The sequence below is a fragment of the Physcomitrium patens genome, chromosome 22 (assembly GCF_059467195.1).
Source record: "Physcomitrium patens ecotype Gransden chromosome 22, ASM5946719v1, whole genome shotgun sequence".
Classification (NCBI taxonomy): domain Eukaryota; kingdom Viridiplantae; phylum Streptophyta; class Bryopsida; order Funariales; family Funariaceae; genus Physcomitrium; species Physcomitrium patens.
This window is the reverse complement of record NC_143431.1, coordinates 1,456,009-1,471,794: the sequence shown is the minus strand read 5'-3', so window position 1 is coordinate 1,471,794 and position 15,786 is coordinate 1,456,009. Positions and strand designations below refer to the sequence as shown.

At 43.2% G+C, this 15,786-nt stretch overlaps 1 protein-coding gene across 3 annotated transcripts; it reads left to right on the top strand.

The window, feature by feature from the left end:
* Positions 1–1,364: 1,364 nt before the first annotated feature.
* On the top strand, positions 1,365–8,255 carry LOC112275121 (uncharacterized). 3 transcript variants are annotated; one of them, XM_073530264.2, is made up of 5 exons: positions 1,365–1,524; positions 3,036–3,343; positions 3,454–3,690; positions 5,298–6,704; positions 6,907–8,255. In XM_073530264.2, the coding sequence occupies exons 3-5, from the start codon at positions 3,474–3,476 to the stop codon at positions 7,797–7,799; spliced, it is 2,517 nt and encodes an 838-aa protein (XP_073386365.1). In that variant the 5' UTR covers positions 1,365–1,524; positions 3,036–3,343; positions 3,454–3,473; the 3' UTR covers positions 7,800–8,255. The 3 variants fall into 3 exon arrangements, with proteins under 3 accessions (XP_073386365.1, XP_090102229.1, XP_073386366.1); XM_090246103.1 differs by lacking the exon at positions 1,365–1,524 and having other exon boundaries at positions 3,029–3,690; XM_073530265.2 differs by lacking the exon at positions 1,365–1,524 and having other exon boundaries at positions 3,224–3,690; positions 5,343–6,704.
* The last annotated feature ends 7,531 nt before the right edge of the window (positions 8,256–15,786 follow it).

Here is a 15,786-nt window from a genome sequence, read left to right as displayed (position 1 = left end):
GATGAAAGAGTGATTCATGAAGCGCGGTGGATCGAGCTGCATGCGAGAGCAGCGGTGTCAATTGCGCCTGAGGATCCTCCACCAGAGGATGATGTCGATTATGTGCAGTGCCGAGGATGGAAGCAACGGCATCGGAATCAGTAGTAACGCAGCAGCAGCAGTCGACGCGGAAGCAGGATTGATCCCAATCTGGCTTGAATGAATAAAGCCAACGCGGGATGTTGTACCTCGTGCCAATCGGTGTGCAGTAACCTTGTCCACTTCTGCAGATCCAGAACTGCCTAGTTCGGCGCTTCCCGCAATCGCACGAACGTATGGTTACAAAGGAATTGGTCTCGAGTCGTGACCAAGAGATTTTTATCCAGTTCCGGATTGCGCTCACGCAAGATTCTGGCTACTCACAAGAGTTGCGGCAAATGGACACAACTTGCTGTGGCGCTTATGGCGACGCCGCCCCCCTAAACCCAGGGTCCGTCTCGTCGGATGGGTGCTGCTGCTCCACCGTCCCAATTCAGTTTTGTTACTGAGGCTGAAACATCGCAGCGTGTACTGGCAGCAATGGGGGGAGTTTTATTTTTTATTTGCATTCTTTATTATTCTCAGTTTGTGAATGAGTTTCTTTTGGTTGCGGGGTGTGAGTGGAATAGACAAGTGTTGACCTGCACAATGGGAGAGGGAAAGCAGCAGGGCATACGCCTCCAAGATGCCATGTCGTCTTCCAAAGCTCTGACTCATTGGTGCCACGTTAGCCATGAGCGAGCAGCAAAGTAGCAGTAGCGGACCCCACCACGACGAACAAGGCATGGGGGCCGAGTTGGGTTAGAGATGGGAGAGCGGTGGTGGGGTGAAGTGTGGGTGAAGTGGGAGTGGCAGTCTGGCAGTTTACCCCCGCGTCATAACCCTGCAGCAGCAGCAGCTCTGGGTGAAACTGAAAGAAAGATAGAAAGAACGATCGAACGAAAGATAGATAGAAAGAAAGAAGTTGTTGCGAACCCCGGACACCTAATTGCGGGGCACACGGCCGAGGAAATTTTACCCCTTGTAGCCCCCCCCCTCCCCTTAACCTCGAAACAGAATCTACTACATCACGCTCATAGATGCTTTCAATCGGGAAGAAAGAAAGGACGTAAGGATAAAACTACGGCTGTTGAAGAAGGAAGGAAGGAAGTGGGTTCGGAGATGGGGATGGCCGAGACTGCGACAGTAGAGTCCAGACTGAGCTGGGTGGGCGTTGCAAACCGGGGGAGGGAAAGCCATGAGGAGGAGTAGAAGGAGGAGGAAGAGGAAGGAAAGGAAAGGAAAGGAAAGGAAGTGAGCGCCGTGTGAAAGCCCCAACAGCTGCTGCAGTTACTGTCAGTTGTGTAGAGCCTGCTCCATCGCCACCACCATCACCCCCACCAGCTCCTCCTCCTCTCCCCCCACACACACACCCTTCCTTCCTTCGCTGCCTACAGCTGCTGCTGCTGCCTCATTGCGTGCTGGGCCAAATTATTGCCACTCGCCTCAGCTCGCGCCGAATCACAGGTCACTTCGTCGTTACCGCTCCAGGGAAATCCTAAGTCCTGCGTTGCTCAATCATCGGGCTTGCTCAGTCCAGCTTCGGTCGATGGGCTGGCGTGGATGATGAATCGAGCAACGGAACTGGAAATTTGTTGTTGTTGTCGTGAGCAATGTGTGTGCTGTGGGGGTCAGGGGGATTGTGATTGTGGGTATGCTGGTTGCTCTGTTTTACTTCGTTTTCTTTTTTTTGGTTTTGATGTGTTACGGTATGCTGTTGCTAATTGGGTGGATTCATCTTTTTGGGTTTTGATGGAATGGAGTGAAGATGTTGCGTGGCTGTTTGAGACTTCGGTTTTTCGGTCTGCTGCAATTGCGATTGGTGATGTGCGGGTATGGTGATTGGTTTGCACCGTGGAATTGGGCAAGCATGGGGGAGGGAGAGAGAGAGATTGATGGGTGGTACGCTATGGGGGATGATGAGTGGGGTGCTTTGAGCTTGATTGCGGGGAATAACGGGGGAGGAATGTGGGTGGAATGTGATCACTTACTTGATTTTGTGAGATTAAGTTGGGCTGCCCTCTCCGTGAGCGATCGATTGCAGCAATTCTGACGTCGACGGGGTGAGTGATTCCGATAATTGGGTTTGTCAAGGTTAGCATTCCTAAGACCTGGATTTTACACTAATGTCGCGCTGAGACTAAGGATTCCATCATCGAATCGATACCTGTGATGCTTACGGCGAGTGCTGTCAAGGTCAGCCACAACGTCAATTGCCTTTGACTTGGGTGGTTGGTTGGGGTCACGCTTCCCAAGAGAACAGCCAAGCCGGCGTAGCTAATGCGTGCCGTGACAAATTAGCACTTCTTCGCTGAAATTTCAGCTTTCCTCCGTGACTCCATGCGAGAATGTGAGAGCAGCCAGTCGGATTGCCAACCTTAAAGGCACTTATGCTGGGAGCAAATCTGCTGGGATTCGAGCTCGCAGCGCAGGGGGCGGTTTTGTCTTTGTGCCGCGCCTTGACCACGCCGACAAAAGGCTAGAGTAATAGACGGGGAGAGAAAGGAAAATGATGCCAAGAAGGGGATCGTCGGCTCGTCACGCAAGCGACAACTGAGCCGGTTGCTGAAGCGAACTACTCAGTGCGTAGTAGTCACAATCCCGCTGGCAACTCAGCTTGTATTCGCTGTGTGAGTTGTGTGTTTGTAGGAGATTTTGGTGAGCTCAAAGCCAAGCATCGCAGCGACTAAATTAGATCTTCGCAAATCGCATGTCACAGTTCCACCCCCACTAATTCGAGTGGTGGCCGACTAGCGGTACCGACAAATCGGCGCGCGATTTCCTCGCATCCAGAGGATGGAAACCGTGGGAGGGCATTCTTCCCGATGCCGGGAAAGTGTCGATGGATCTGTCGGCCAGTGTTGAGAGAATTGTGTGCGAAGGAGGGGATGAGTAAAGACGAAGATGAGTAAATTGGGAGGAGAAGAAAGGACTCGAGAGACTGACGGTTCGCGTTGTGTGTGTGTTTGGTACGACAGGGAAGACGAGGCTGCGAGGCGGGCCTTGGGACCCACCGGCCTCGCAGAAAGAGCGCCACAATTCTCGCCCACCCAGACTTGCCCCTGTTTCAGCAACACTTGAACTCCGTCTTCCGCTCATTCATCAGATGTAAAACTTATACTCCAACCATCATGCCCAATTAGTGACTCCACCGCGGACCATGCTCTGGCGAGCGTCTCGAGTGGGCTTATTCCTGCCTGGGTTATTCAGCTTCAGCATCGGCGGCAGCTGTTGTGCGTGCAGGGAGAGTGACCTTCGGAGTGATGCGAGTGCAGGGAGTAGCGAGGTACGAGTAGGGTTCATCACATGGACGTTGTTGTTCTTGTTGCGGAAGTGGAGGTTCAGCTAGCATAGTAGAGAGGGGGGAGAACTGAGAGCTCGCCATGACCTTGGCAGACGGTGAAGAGAGCGTTGATATGGAGGAAAAGGCTTTGGAGAAGGCAGACAGGGAGCTAGATTGTGTGGAGATGTCCACGGATCAGGTGAGTAGAGGCACGGATCAGGAGCGAGGGATGGATCTTGAGCAGGAGGAGAGGCGAGGGGCAATTTCAGTTTCCGACAATGCGCGCAACAGCGACCCCAGTGCTGCGTGCAAGACTAAGGAGGAGGAGGATTTCGGAGTCTCCGTTGGAGGTGAGCTAACAGTGTCCTCTCCTTTTCAGCGCACACTCTTCTTCTTCTTCCTCCTCCTTCTTCTCCTCCGAGAGAGTGGAATTTCTGTAACTCGAAGACCACTAGTGCTGGGTATTTTTGGAACTAGAGTTCGATCGCATCGTAAGTAGCTTAAGTGCCGTGGCTCTTAAGAAAGTGCCTCCGCGTACCTTCTTCACCTACTATTCTGTGGAGGCGGTAAGGGAAGTGGAGCTGCTTCTGAGTTCCGCTTTTGGTGCGCCGGGATGGTCGCCAATTGCTGTGCTTTCTCGTTTTGCGATGGAGTGGGTTGCATGTCCACCATCTAGTGTACACACTTTCTTCGTGTATCTTGCGCAACTGTGATCGGTCTCTTTTGGTCGTCAAATGAGCTTCCCGGAGCTCACGTCGTCTGTATTCTTTTGGTTTTTTACGTCGCGTCCTTTCATACTCCACCTTCCTTCGTGTTCAGCTGAAGCTTGGACAGCTCCGAGTTCGGTGATTGTTTTGTTTTTCTCCGCGGAGGGCGGTGGTGGTGTGCGGCTTGCGCTGGTCGTCGGCCTCTTTCCCGTTCTCGTGACCTGTATTCGCTGCCCTCCGAAGCGCTGAGAATGAGCTCCCCGTTCAGCTCCTCTACTCGTCTGTTCCTTTTCCTCGGCTGCGGATCGAATCCTGTGCATAGCTGTAGAGTATATGCTTAGCTCAATAGTGGGGGAAATTTGATTGTGTTGGACGAAGGTCATGTGTTGGTCGATAGTAGGAGAAGGGACTCGATCTTAGTCTCGCACTTGCTCTTTGGAGCAATCGTGGTTCGGTAAGTGGAGCGCAGGGTCGGTTTTCCTCTTCTTTAAAGATCAATTGTTTGCGCAGCTGGGGGTGTTAGAGAGGGGCTACTTTCTCTGTAACGGCTCACACGTTCACAGATGACGCTCTGCATCTGAGTGTGAGCTACCCTTCACGCTCGGTTAGTCTCCCTCACTGCTGGCCGTGTGGAACTAGCACAAACTCTCACAGCTCGAGTGTTTGTGTAACGGCCAGCATCTTGCCTCTTGGCCTTCATCTTGAGGTCATCGTTATTTTCAAGGTAGGTGGTCTCAGATGTTCGCACACGTCTCTTTTACTAGCACGCTATCCCCTCCCGCACCCTTTCTGCATGAAAACCCTCTTAACTGAAGTGAGCTCGGTGAATTCGCAGGCGCACGTGCATAGCATGCACCTTCTCTTGATCAGAAGAGTAGTAATCTGAGGGCACTTTGTTTGGACTACTTACTTCCATGTATACTTGTGAGGGCTATTACAGCTCAATTCTCTCTCTCTCTCTCTCTCTCTCGCTCTCTCTCTCGCTCTCTCTCTCTCTCTCTCTCTCTCTCTCTTTCGCTCTCTCTCTCCCTCTCTCGGTTGCAAATCAACTTCAATTTGCGATGTGAGCTCAGTTTCTTATCTTGAAGTGAGATGCATTTTTTTCTCTCTTCCCCGCACTTAGTTTGTTCTACATTCTGCCAACGCTACAGATTGTCGGGGACGGTTTTTGTAAGTTGAATTTAATACATCTTCTTATCGATAGAAACTTGGTGCATGTGCTGGTATGGACATTGAGCCACTTGAAACAGATAAGGAAAGGGCAGAACGTGAAAACATTGATGTCGTGAAAGCAGAGCTTGGGGAGCTGATTGAGAGAGAGTCCGGCACTGAGGATTATGGTCATCAGGCTGAGGTCAGCAGTTCTAGAGGCAATGTGAGTGTCACTAACCAGGATTCCGAATCACTCATTCACGAGGGTTCTTTGGATCGTCCACTCTCGCGTCCCCGCAGAAGTCACGGTTTGAGGAAGCTGAACACAGCAAAGACGCGGTCTAGTTCCCTTAGTTCTCAGAGATCAGGGAAGTGTTCTCCCAGTCAGGATCTCCTGTCTGGAGCTACTCCAGATTCGAAGGGAACTAGAAAGAGAGGTGAAGATGCAGAGGAGGTCAGACAGTTCTCTAGCTCGGAGGAATTGAATGGTGATGGTGACAGAGAAAGAGACGGAGACGGAGACGGAGACGAGGTGGATGGCACAGGGTACAGATGTGGGATTTGCAACGAGGACTTTGAGAGTGCAAAAAGCCTGAATTTGCACAAGAAATTTCATCCGCAGTACACATTGCGACGTAACCCAAAGCGTAGCCGGAAGCTGATGGACCAGGAGTTTACCGTAGATGTAGGAGCAGCAGTGCCCGTGCAAGCCTCAGCTCCCACGAAGAAGACGAGCTCCATGTCAGAGGAGTTTCCAAAGCCCTGCACAGAGTGTGGGAAGGAGTTCTCTTCGTGGAAAGCTTTGTTCGGACACATGAGATGCCACCCTGAGCGCGAGTGGCGAGGGATCCAGCCCCCTTCTGAGAAGAACAATCCCGGAGGACAAGGCAGCGGCCCACATGCTGCAGGTGGAGTCGGGAATCACACCAATTTTCGGCGGAAGAAGCCATCCCCAGTCGCCCAGCTCCCCCCGCCACTTGCTCCGCCGCCTGTTGTCACCCATCCGGATGATGTCAACGAGAAGTCTGGGTCTTTCGATTCACGGAGAGCTTTTGTGGCTGGTAAGGCCTCAGACAACGAGAGTGACACGGAAAGCATTGAAGCTGCCTACATGTCAAATGGCGATCGCCACACGGTCATGGGATGGCAGACCGGCAAGCGGTCGAAGAGATCTCGTCAAACTCACCGCTCTTTGGATGCCGTCAACAGTGCAAAGAAGGAGCTCTCCAATTGCAGAGATAGTGCTGCGAACATGGCAGAGTCGAATGACATGATTGAGGCTCTCATGCTCCTCCAAGCTGCGAACAGGAGCAGAGAAAGGCTTACGGTTACCTCCACGCCCGAATCACATGGCAGCAAGTCGAGAAGCAAGTCAATAACACCTGAGTCTGGACTGGAAGCTGGCACAGAGGAGATCCTTCAAAGGGAAAGGAAAACGAAGATGGAAACCGAAGCTGTTAGTCTATGTGGAGATACTGAAGATGGTGCCGATGAATTTGACGCAGGTGGGTACTCTCAAATTCTCTGAATTTTGTGAACCGCCCATGGTGCGCCAGTACCTCTAGTCTTTCCTTGAACATCTCCTGATGCTGCATGTGCTTCTGAGGGGCTGTTTGTGCGTGTGTGTGTGTGTTTTTTCATTATCAGAATGATGGGATGAGATTGGCGAAGCAATTCACAAATTGTCGAATACTCTGTGTATCACAGGGGAACAAGGCAGCTGTGCAAGGTCCAAGTATGAGTGTGCAACGTGCAAGAGACAATTCAAGTCGCATCAAGCTCTCGGGGGGCACCGAGCCAGCCACAAGAAGGTGAAGGGGTGCTTCGCGCGAACGAATGTGAACGACGGTGGGGCAAACGAGCAGAGTCTGGAGTCAATGGACGCAGACGACGAGGAGTTCCTCAAATCAGAGGAGCAATTCCCCAACGACTTCCAAGAAACCTCGCACAACAGCGAGGAAGACAAGTCCTGCTACCTGACCACAGCCAGGGATGACGAGGAGGCGCTCTACGCCGCCCGCAAGGCCAAAGCACACGAATGCTCCATCTGCCACCGAGTGTTCAACTCAGGGCAAGCTCTAGGAGGCCACAAGCGATGCCATTGGGGAGGTTCCGGAAGTGGAAGCCTTGGCGCTAATGAGGTGATGAGCGCTAAGCCAGTGCAGGCTGGGCAACAGCAGCAGAGCAGCAGCAGGCCACTGAAGGAGAGTGTGTTGGATTTGAATCTACCTGCTCCTGAGTGCGTTGAGGAGGAGGAGATAGCGCAGCAACAAGAGGGGGAGGCAGGAGCCGCACCCATGAATTACATGCCTGTCCCCAGCTTAAACTTCTTCAACATCATAAACAACCCAGGTAGAAGTGCATATGGAGATGCAGTTGGGCAGCAAGGGCAGGGGCAGCAGCAGCAGCAGCATGCGGCCTTCCTCCAAGGTGAAGAGTCGAGCAGCAACAACCAGGTAGAGAACCGAATGGAAGGCATCAACCAGTTCACCAGTTTTGAACGGGCCTGTGGGCCTCTCGACACGATCACTGCCCACCCAAAGCCTCATGTGGTGGCGACCATGGCGTTGGTTCCAGGGCTCACTCCCACCTCTGCCTGACTAGGCAGTTGAATGGAGCTGCTGCAGCAGCAGCTTTCACTCACGCCTTGGCGCTGCTACTAGCTTGGCTGAAGTTCGTTCCTTCCTTCCCTCTCGCTCTCTTTTTATTCTCTCGACACTTAACTTTTTTTTATATATTTTTTTGGTTGATTTCTGTAATCTTTCATCGTACACACAACAGAAACCAGCCCCAGTAACTGGGTACCGCTCGAACTACAGGTTTTGTATAATTCCAAAAACTCAGAAACACACCTAGTTCCCTAGAAGACACACCTGGAGGGGCTACAATTCAAAGCTCTCATAGATACCTCACAGTTCTCATCAGGGTAGGAAAAACAAAAAACAAAACAAAACAAAACAAAACGTGAAAAAGGGGGTTTAGTAATAAGAATTTTGTTGTTGAAATGAGCAACATACATTGCTGTCACTTAACATAAAACGTGCCATTTCCAATCACTCTGGCCAGTGCTCTCTCTTTCTTCTTCCTTTTTCTCCCCCTCTTTCTTATGTTCGAATATTACCCATGTATAAACAGTTGTTGGAAGAGCATAATTTCATGTCACAACTCTCTCCATTTCCTCTTTTGTTTCTTGGTCACTCTTCTTCTTATCAGTCTCTTCATGTTATATGCTCCAATATATACATTTGTATACATATATAGAAATAAGTGTGTTGCTGAGTGCGAAGCCTTTCCAGCATGGGGATGTGGCTGCAGTTGTTCACATGTGGTGTTTCTATCTTAGGGTGGGTGTGGACCACCAATGGCCAAGCTTCCAGCATCTGTAACCATTACAAGGTCTCACAATAATAATAATCATAAGCTGCCTTGCTTTGACACCCAAGGTCAGTCATTCTAGTTGAAATGTGGAAATTATTCATTTCTGCACACATTAAAAATAATGATAAATAGTTAGTCAAGGTTTTGGATGTGCAGTTTTGGAATTTTGAGTGCAGCCAAGAAAAGACCCCCCCCTTCTTCCCCAAAAAGGGGCAAAAAGAGAGTATTATTCTTTCTGAGCTCATTTAGCAACTGGGGCACCAGTCCACTGTTTGTGGCTGTGAAGTAGAGAATACTATTCTGTCTCTTCTTCTTCTTTTTTCCCCTCGTCTGTTCTTCCATCTTCTCATTTCTTTTCTCTTTATTTTCATCTTTTTCTTTCCTTGTGGTTTGTATCAACACACTGTAGAGCATAATTCAAACCTCAGGGACCATGCAACCCTTCATATCATCCCCAGTGCAACATTCAATCACATCTAAGAACCATCTTCTTTGTTTCCATACCTTTTCCGAAAAGTAGAAGAAGTTACAAACTCACAGGTTACAAAACAGCAACATGAAGTTGGGTAGCTTTTATTGATCAGACTGGGTCTATATCTGTGTCGCCCTTTTACTTTTTACTTTTTAGGGTTGAGGGGGGGGGGGTGAAAGGTAGGTGTGATAATTGGAGAAGCAGGGCCATTGGCCCATATTCTCATTGCTCACAGGAACATGATGGGACTGTCTTCACATGAATCCAATGTGCTGGGCATCACTTGCTTCTCTCAATCATTCCAATCACAAAATATGTTATATATATATATATATATATTTATATACACACAAACAAACAAACAAACAAACAATGCTCTCTCTCTTCCTCGCTCTCCTCTGCCCAATACCCACAAAAAGGTTAATGAAGTTAAAAAAAGGCTAAAGGCAGCGGAGCATGTACTTGTGCTCATACTTTCTCAACAACTCAGGCTGCTAGCAACATCACACAATTAGTTTCGGCACCCACCATTCCTCCGTCATCCACATATGGATGGATGAGAAACATCCATCCAACATGGAGAGGTAACACACAGAGCAGAATCATGTCGAAATTCCAAAGCGTAATTTTACCCCTCGGTATATCGGAAATCGAATATTCGTTTCGACAGTTGGCGTCACGGCATTGGCCAATTCGTCCACCAATAAAAAGCCCTTCGAAGGCGGGAGAATCCACTTTGGAATATTCCCTCGAATGGAATCTTTCACCATCTGGCTCTCGAAGTCTCTCTCGTACGCCATACCAATTTTGTCTCATTTTATTTGTGTTTTATTTATATTATAATTTAAAATGAAAACTTCATAAACCATTTTTCGACCCCGTTTTCATCAAGTTTTCTTAAAGAAAAACAGTCAAGATAGTTTCTAACAAGGTACCTAATTATAAAACGATTTCAAAAATGGATTATTATCAATGTTGTTTACTAATTCATACATACATACATATATATATATATATATGAGGAACCAATGGGGGTGGGGATGGATGGATGAGTAGTAACAGAACCCCGAGTTATTCATCTACGAATGAAGAGATGGAGGAGGAGACCCAATCTTTCATCCAACAGGATCCTCAATCTCTCGCAGAGTACAATGGCAATGATTGGCACAATGAGAATCAGAATGGAAGCCCGGGGGTTCTTTTCATTTATTCAATTAATTGATTAATTTTGATTGTGATTTTGGATTTACTTGGTTTTTATTTTATGGTTCTTTTTTGTTGGTTTGTTTTGTTCTTATCGTTGTATTGATGAGGAAGGATGCTCTCTCTCTCTCTCTCTCTCACTTGTCATCAATGATGCTTCCTTCTATGTACTTGTGTGTGTGTATGTGTGTGTGTGCTTCTCCCTTTACTTTTCTTTTTTCCCGTCTTTGTGCATCCCTTTTGGTACTCATGGGGAATGCTTTCCGCACCATTTGTATGAGGCCCCGCATGCCTTGGCCACTCATAACTTAGAAAGGAAGATGAAGGAGAGAGAGCAAGAGAGATTAAGAAGTCCCCAACAATTCCGGCCGTAACTGCCTCCGCCGTAATATGGAACTCATGAGCCTTTGAATTGCAACTCATTTCTGCCCATTTGGGTCACCCAAAAGGATTTGGGAATACTCTCACACACACACACACTTGATATTTTACAATTAGATCCACCATATAAAATACACCTTGAATCATGGTTTTAGGGTTTAGATTTAATGATAATATGACATATTCCAACATTTTGAAGTTGTATCCTTGAGGAAATAAGGACTTGGTTGAATGACAAATTTTTTATTTTTATTTTTTTTTTATTTTTATTTTTAGAATAATACTAATGGTGATTACAATATTTTTTTAAAAAGGAAGAAGGAAGGAAAGAAAGGGGTGTTGTATAAATATAGGTGTTGATGTGGGTATAATTTTGTTCATGGAAATGACTTCAAGGGTTTTTATTTGAAAGGAATAGGATCTGGGATATTTGGTTTTGTGAGGATTGTTTTGAAGTTGTATTATTGTGATAATAGCAAAATATTATTTTGAATTTAAACCTGAAAGGTAGAATGATGTTCTTCATGTAAAATCTAAGTGCGTGATTGTATTTTCATTGGAAAATTTAACATGAAAAGTTTGAATACATCCAAGATTTGTTCAAAAATGTGCCTATGAATTTTGATGTGATTTTATATTTTACTCAAAAGCTTCATTGGGTGAAGATAGGTAACAACTGATATCAAAATTTCAAAATGTTAATTCGAAACATATATTGATGACCAAAAAAAAAAAAAAAAAAAAAGAAAAGAAAAAACAAACAAGAGTTTGAAATGTGATTGTAAAAGAATAACACATGTGCATGTGGAGTAACTCAACACAGAATCTGGTTAAATACTAATGAGCAAATTTCAACTTTCAAAAAGAATTTTAGAAAATAGATATTTGTTGTATGCTTAAAATGAACAGAATATCATAATAAGAATAAAGGCCCCAAGAGTTAGAATTTTAGGAGTTCCATTACAATCAATTCCAAGACTAAGAATTCTTGTCTTTGTCCTCTTTTTTTTTTTTTTTTTTTTTTTTTTCTCTCTCTCTCTCTCTCTCTCTCTCTAACTTTGAGTAAATGTGACAAACGAGTAACATTTTTAAATTAAATTTTGTACCATATAAATGGTTTTTTTGTTGTCATTAAGTTCATTTGGTTTTGAATCAAGAACAGCAACAGTGCAACACATATCAAAACATCCACCACAAACAATTTAATGCTTTTCATCCTCAACATTCTCAAGTTCAATTCATAGTTAAAATTGCAAATTCACGACCAGCAGTTAATCGATAAACATCTTAACTGTTTTCAGAGTTTCAAAGTCCGTTATGTTTCACAACTTTCCATCCTGTCTCTTCTTCCAACAAAAACACACACAAAAACAAAACTAAAAAGCAAAAAAACTGTTTACTTTCACAAACTGAGCTCTTTTACTACTCTTCAAGCAAGTTGTTAAATCTGGAGGCTGGTCTCAAAAACCTTCTAGAACCTCCTAGTGAAGCCTCTCGGCTTCGGCACTGGCTTCAAACTCCATAGCCTGGCCACTGCAGACAACGCCTACACATGGAATCATTCTGCACACACAAGCAGCAGCAATAACAGCTTCATCATTGTGGGCGCTTGCGAATGAGCCTTTGAGTGAGTGTGTGTGTGTGCATCCATCGTCGTCAAACTTTCAGATCGCAACGATTAGCAGCGACCTCAGTTGCAAATGTTGAGCGAAATCTCTGAACCCGTCGTGTAGGGTACGATTGATGATGCCAGGTGCATCAGCGAGTGGGGGATGTATTGAACTTCATGACGTGGGGATAGGAGAAAAGAAAGCCTTCGATGAATGCATCGCAGTGCAGTGATGGTTTCGAATTGCGAGAGAGATCTTTTCAGGCACGCGCTATCTACATTCGTACTTACTCGCAAATCAACTGGCTGGCCGTGTGCCAAGTTCTCGGCATCGGCCTGGAATAGCGGTACTAGGTGATCGTGTAGTATGAAACTTCAGATTCCAATCGGGAGGTTAGAGATTCAGCTCCTTCCACAGGCAACGACACGAAGTGAAACGTGGAGAAAGCTCGTGTTGCTTTTCCTGGGATCCTGGCATCCTTGCCTAGCGTCTTGTCGACTGTATCGTGTTCTTCTAAATCAAAGTTGTCACGTCGATCTCAGAAAGTCCATTTAACAAGTGTCTCCACAACAATAACGAAGAGTGAAACAAAATATGAACCGGTACCAAATAACTAAGTGGTTCGAAGATTAGTGTCGTCCATCCCAATTCTAATTCAAGTCTTTGTTAACAAAGTTAGCTTTTACCTCACAATCTGTAATTTGTGGAGACTTTGATATTGTTGATAGAAGTCAAGATTTGTATTGGCAACTTGGGAATTATGCAATGAAATTAGGGCTAGCACTCTCAACTAGTTTGTAAAATTGGTGTCACATCTACAATTCAAAATTTGATAGTACTTGGTTAATTAGATGTCCTACATGTATGTGAAATTTTGTAATAATCCAATAGTGCAATTGGGAGATATTTGGGTTTTGATACAAGAACATACTGAAAGTTGGTAGTTTGGGGTTGGATAGGATTTCTATGATATTTGGAGATCTACTAGTCGTATCAAGGTGAAATTTGGCATGGTGTTGGAGGACTTGAAGATCAAACTGCACACTAATCTTGAGTTGAAGTTAATAGTTGGAGAAGGAGAAATCATTGCTGGAATTTTTGCATCACCTTTCAAGTTGGTAGCCAATTGACATCAATGCAATTTTTGGAGTTTTTTTCACAATCTGTAAGTTGGATTGGGCTAAAATTTCTTAACCATATAGAAGACTTACATTGATAATTGTATATAAAATTTCACATCAAGTGGACAATCAGATTAGAAGTTATAACTTATAAAAGCTCACTAATTAGGGTTAAGGCTTACAAAAAAAATCTAAATTGCTTAAATATGAAAGTAACAAGATAATTGAGATTTATGTATAATTGAGGCTACTAAAAAAAGTGTTTCTTAGCACTATTGAATTAAAATTTGGATTATATCCTTCTCATATAAGTGAAACCTATTAAGGTTTTTTAGATACTTGTGAAACACAACCTCACCTTCTACAATTAGGTACCCGATGCATTCTCAAACAAGATAATACATAATATGACACCGCTATGAATGCTTGTAATATATATTCTAAGGTTTAATTTATATGCTTTGTTTGTCAATCTATTTGAAGATCAATGGCTTTGGAAATGACAAGTAGTGTGCCTAACAGCTTGAATTAGGCCTACCAAAAACTCTTTATGACACACTAATCTTGATTTGAAATAATAACATGAGGTAATTTATAGTGACAAAAGACAGTATCAAAGAAGATCCATATAAGTATTGGAATATCAGTATCAGAATACACCATAGCTAAGTGAAGTTTTTTTAGAAAGTTGGTACATAAAAACATCAACTATGATGTGATTGTAATGCATTTGTAATAAAAACAAAATGAGATCCATGGTCACCTACTCCTAATATACCATAGGTAGTGAAATTGGCCATAATAGCCTAAAAGATGCTTCATTGCATGCTTTATTATATTAATATGACTTGTATGAGCATTTAAAAGCTCAAATATCACAATCCAAACCTATTCAAAATCATATCTTTGAGATCCATTCTAAACTCTTTTCATGCCTTAGATGTCCAAATATTAGAATGTTGTATTCTTTTTAAAGTATGCACATTTATAATATAGCATTGTTAAGTATATAAATTTACTTTTAAAAATAGAATAAGCCATTATTGAGATGATAATCTTCATACTGCATATTATCAATCTTCAATCAATCAATAATATCTTGAAATAAGTATCTTAATATGTAGCTTCTTTTTATTTTGCTCTTCTAATTAAATTTGAAATGATATTACTAATAGTAATAACTTTTGCCTTATCATTTGATTTAGATTTCAAGTCTGGTCTTTGCAATAAGGTATCCAATATGGTATGTTGTTGCCTTTGCTTGTACTCAAGCTAAATGTCAAAGAGCTGCAATTGTTCTTCTTAGCAATGATGTTATGATTTTATATTTTTCAGATACAAATTGTGTAGCAAAGGTCAATATTTAGTCCAAATAATAACTGGCTTTTCCAATAAATTGTGTTGTTATATCTTTGTGGCATATATATTTGTTAGTTGATCAAATGTATGTTGAATAATTCCACTCTACCATTTTAAGTTTGTAAAAATTAATAAGCCACATGTTGAAGGCTTCTTATTAAAGTCTTATTAAAGAACCACTATTATATGGCACGATTTTTTATTTTGAAATACACAAGGTACTTAGCTGTAGAGAGTTTAGCTTTAATTTTTTGGACAAGTTCCAATAAGTAATGTATTCTTATTATAGAGGCTAGAAAAATGCAACAATATCAAAAGATATTTTATTGATAAAATTATTTTATATTTAAAAAGCTTTATAAATAAGGCTTTCTAAAGCATTTAAAAATGCTCTAAAATCCTTTGTTATATCAAATCATAACTAATTATTTTTTGGTAAGTTTGATTTCTTATAAGCTCAAATCCATAATTTTCTTATAAATATCTATCTTTATATCATAATTTTGTTATAGCTTCATATCTCTATCTTTAACATACATATAAAATCTTGGCTCTAAAAAAATCCCTTTATATTGAATAAAATGCCCAAATTGTAGCCAAACCTTTTCAAAATATATTTTTTCCTCCAAAGGATTTTTCTTCTCTGAACTTTAGAAATTCATATTTCTTGATTCAATCATTTAATTTTTCTAAATTTTTTAGATAATGTAGAATTTATCTATGAGCTTTACCACAAAAAAATAAATTATAAATCTACTACAAATTATCTAACATCTTAAAAATCCTAGAAGGTACTTTAAATCCTAATTTATAAGCACCCAAGTACTATTTTCTCTATATCTCAAAAATCCAAATTCCAAATACTATAAAATTTATGTATAAAGTTTATTAATATGATAATATATATATATATATATATATATATATATATATTTTTAATTTAGCCAAAATCTTATCAAATTACTTAAGATATGACTCAAAATACAACCACTAATAAATCAGATTACTTACTAACTTTAGATTGCAAGCACTAAATTCAACTTCTTTAACTCTTTTTTTTAGC

What these genes read in the sequence shown, in the direction of transcription:
- LOC112275121 (XM_090246103.1), top strand. Translation starts at nt 3,441, where the DNA reads ATGACCTTGGCAGACGGTGAAGAGAGCGTTGATATGGAGGAAAAGGCT. An exon ending in TTTCGGAGTCTCCGTTGGAG is followed by an intron (nt 3,691 to 5,297) that starts GTGAGCTAACAG and finishes CACTTGAAACAG; the next exon opens with ATAAGGAAAGGGCAGAACGT. An exon ending in TGCCGATGAATTTGACGCAG is followed by an intron (nt 6,705 to 6,906) that starts GTGGGTACTCTC and finishes TGTGTATCACAG; the next exon opens with GGGAACAAGGCAGCTGTGCA.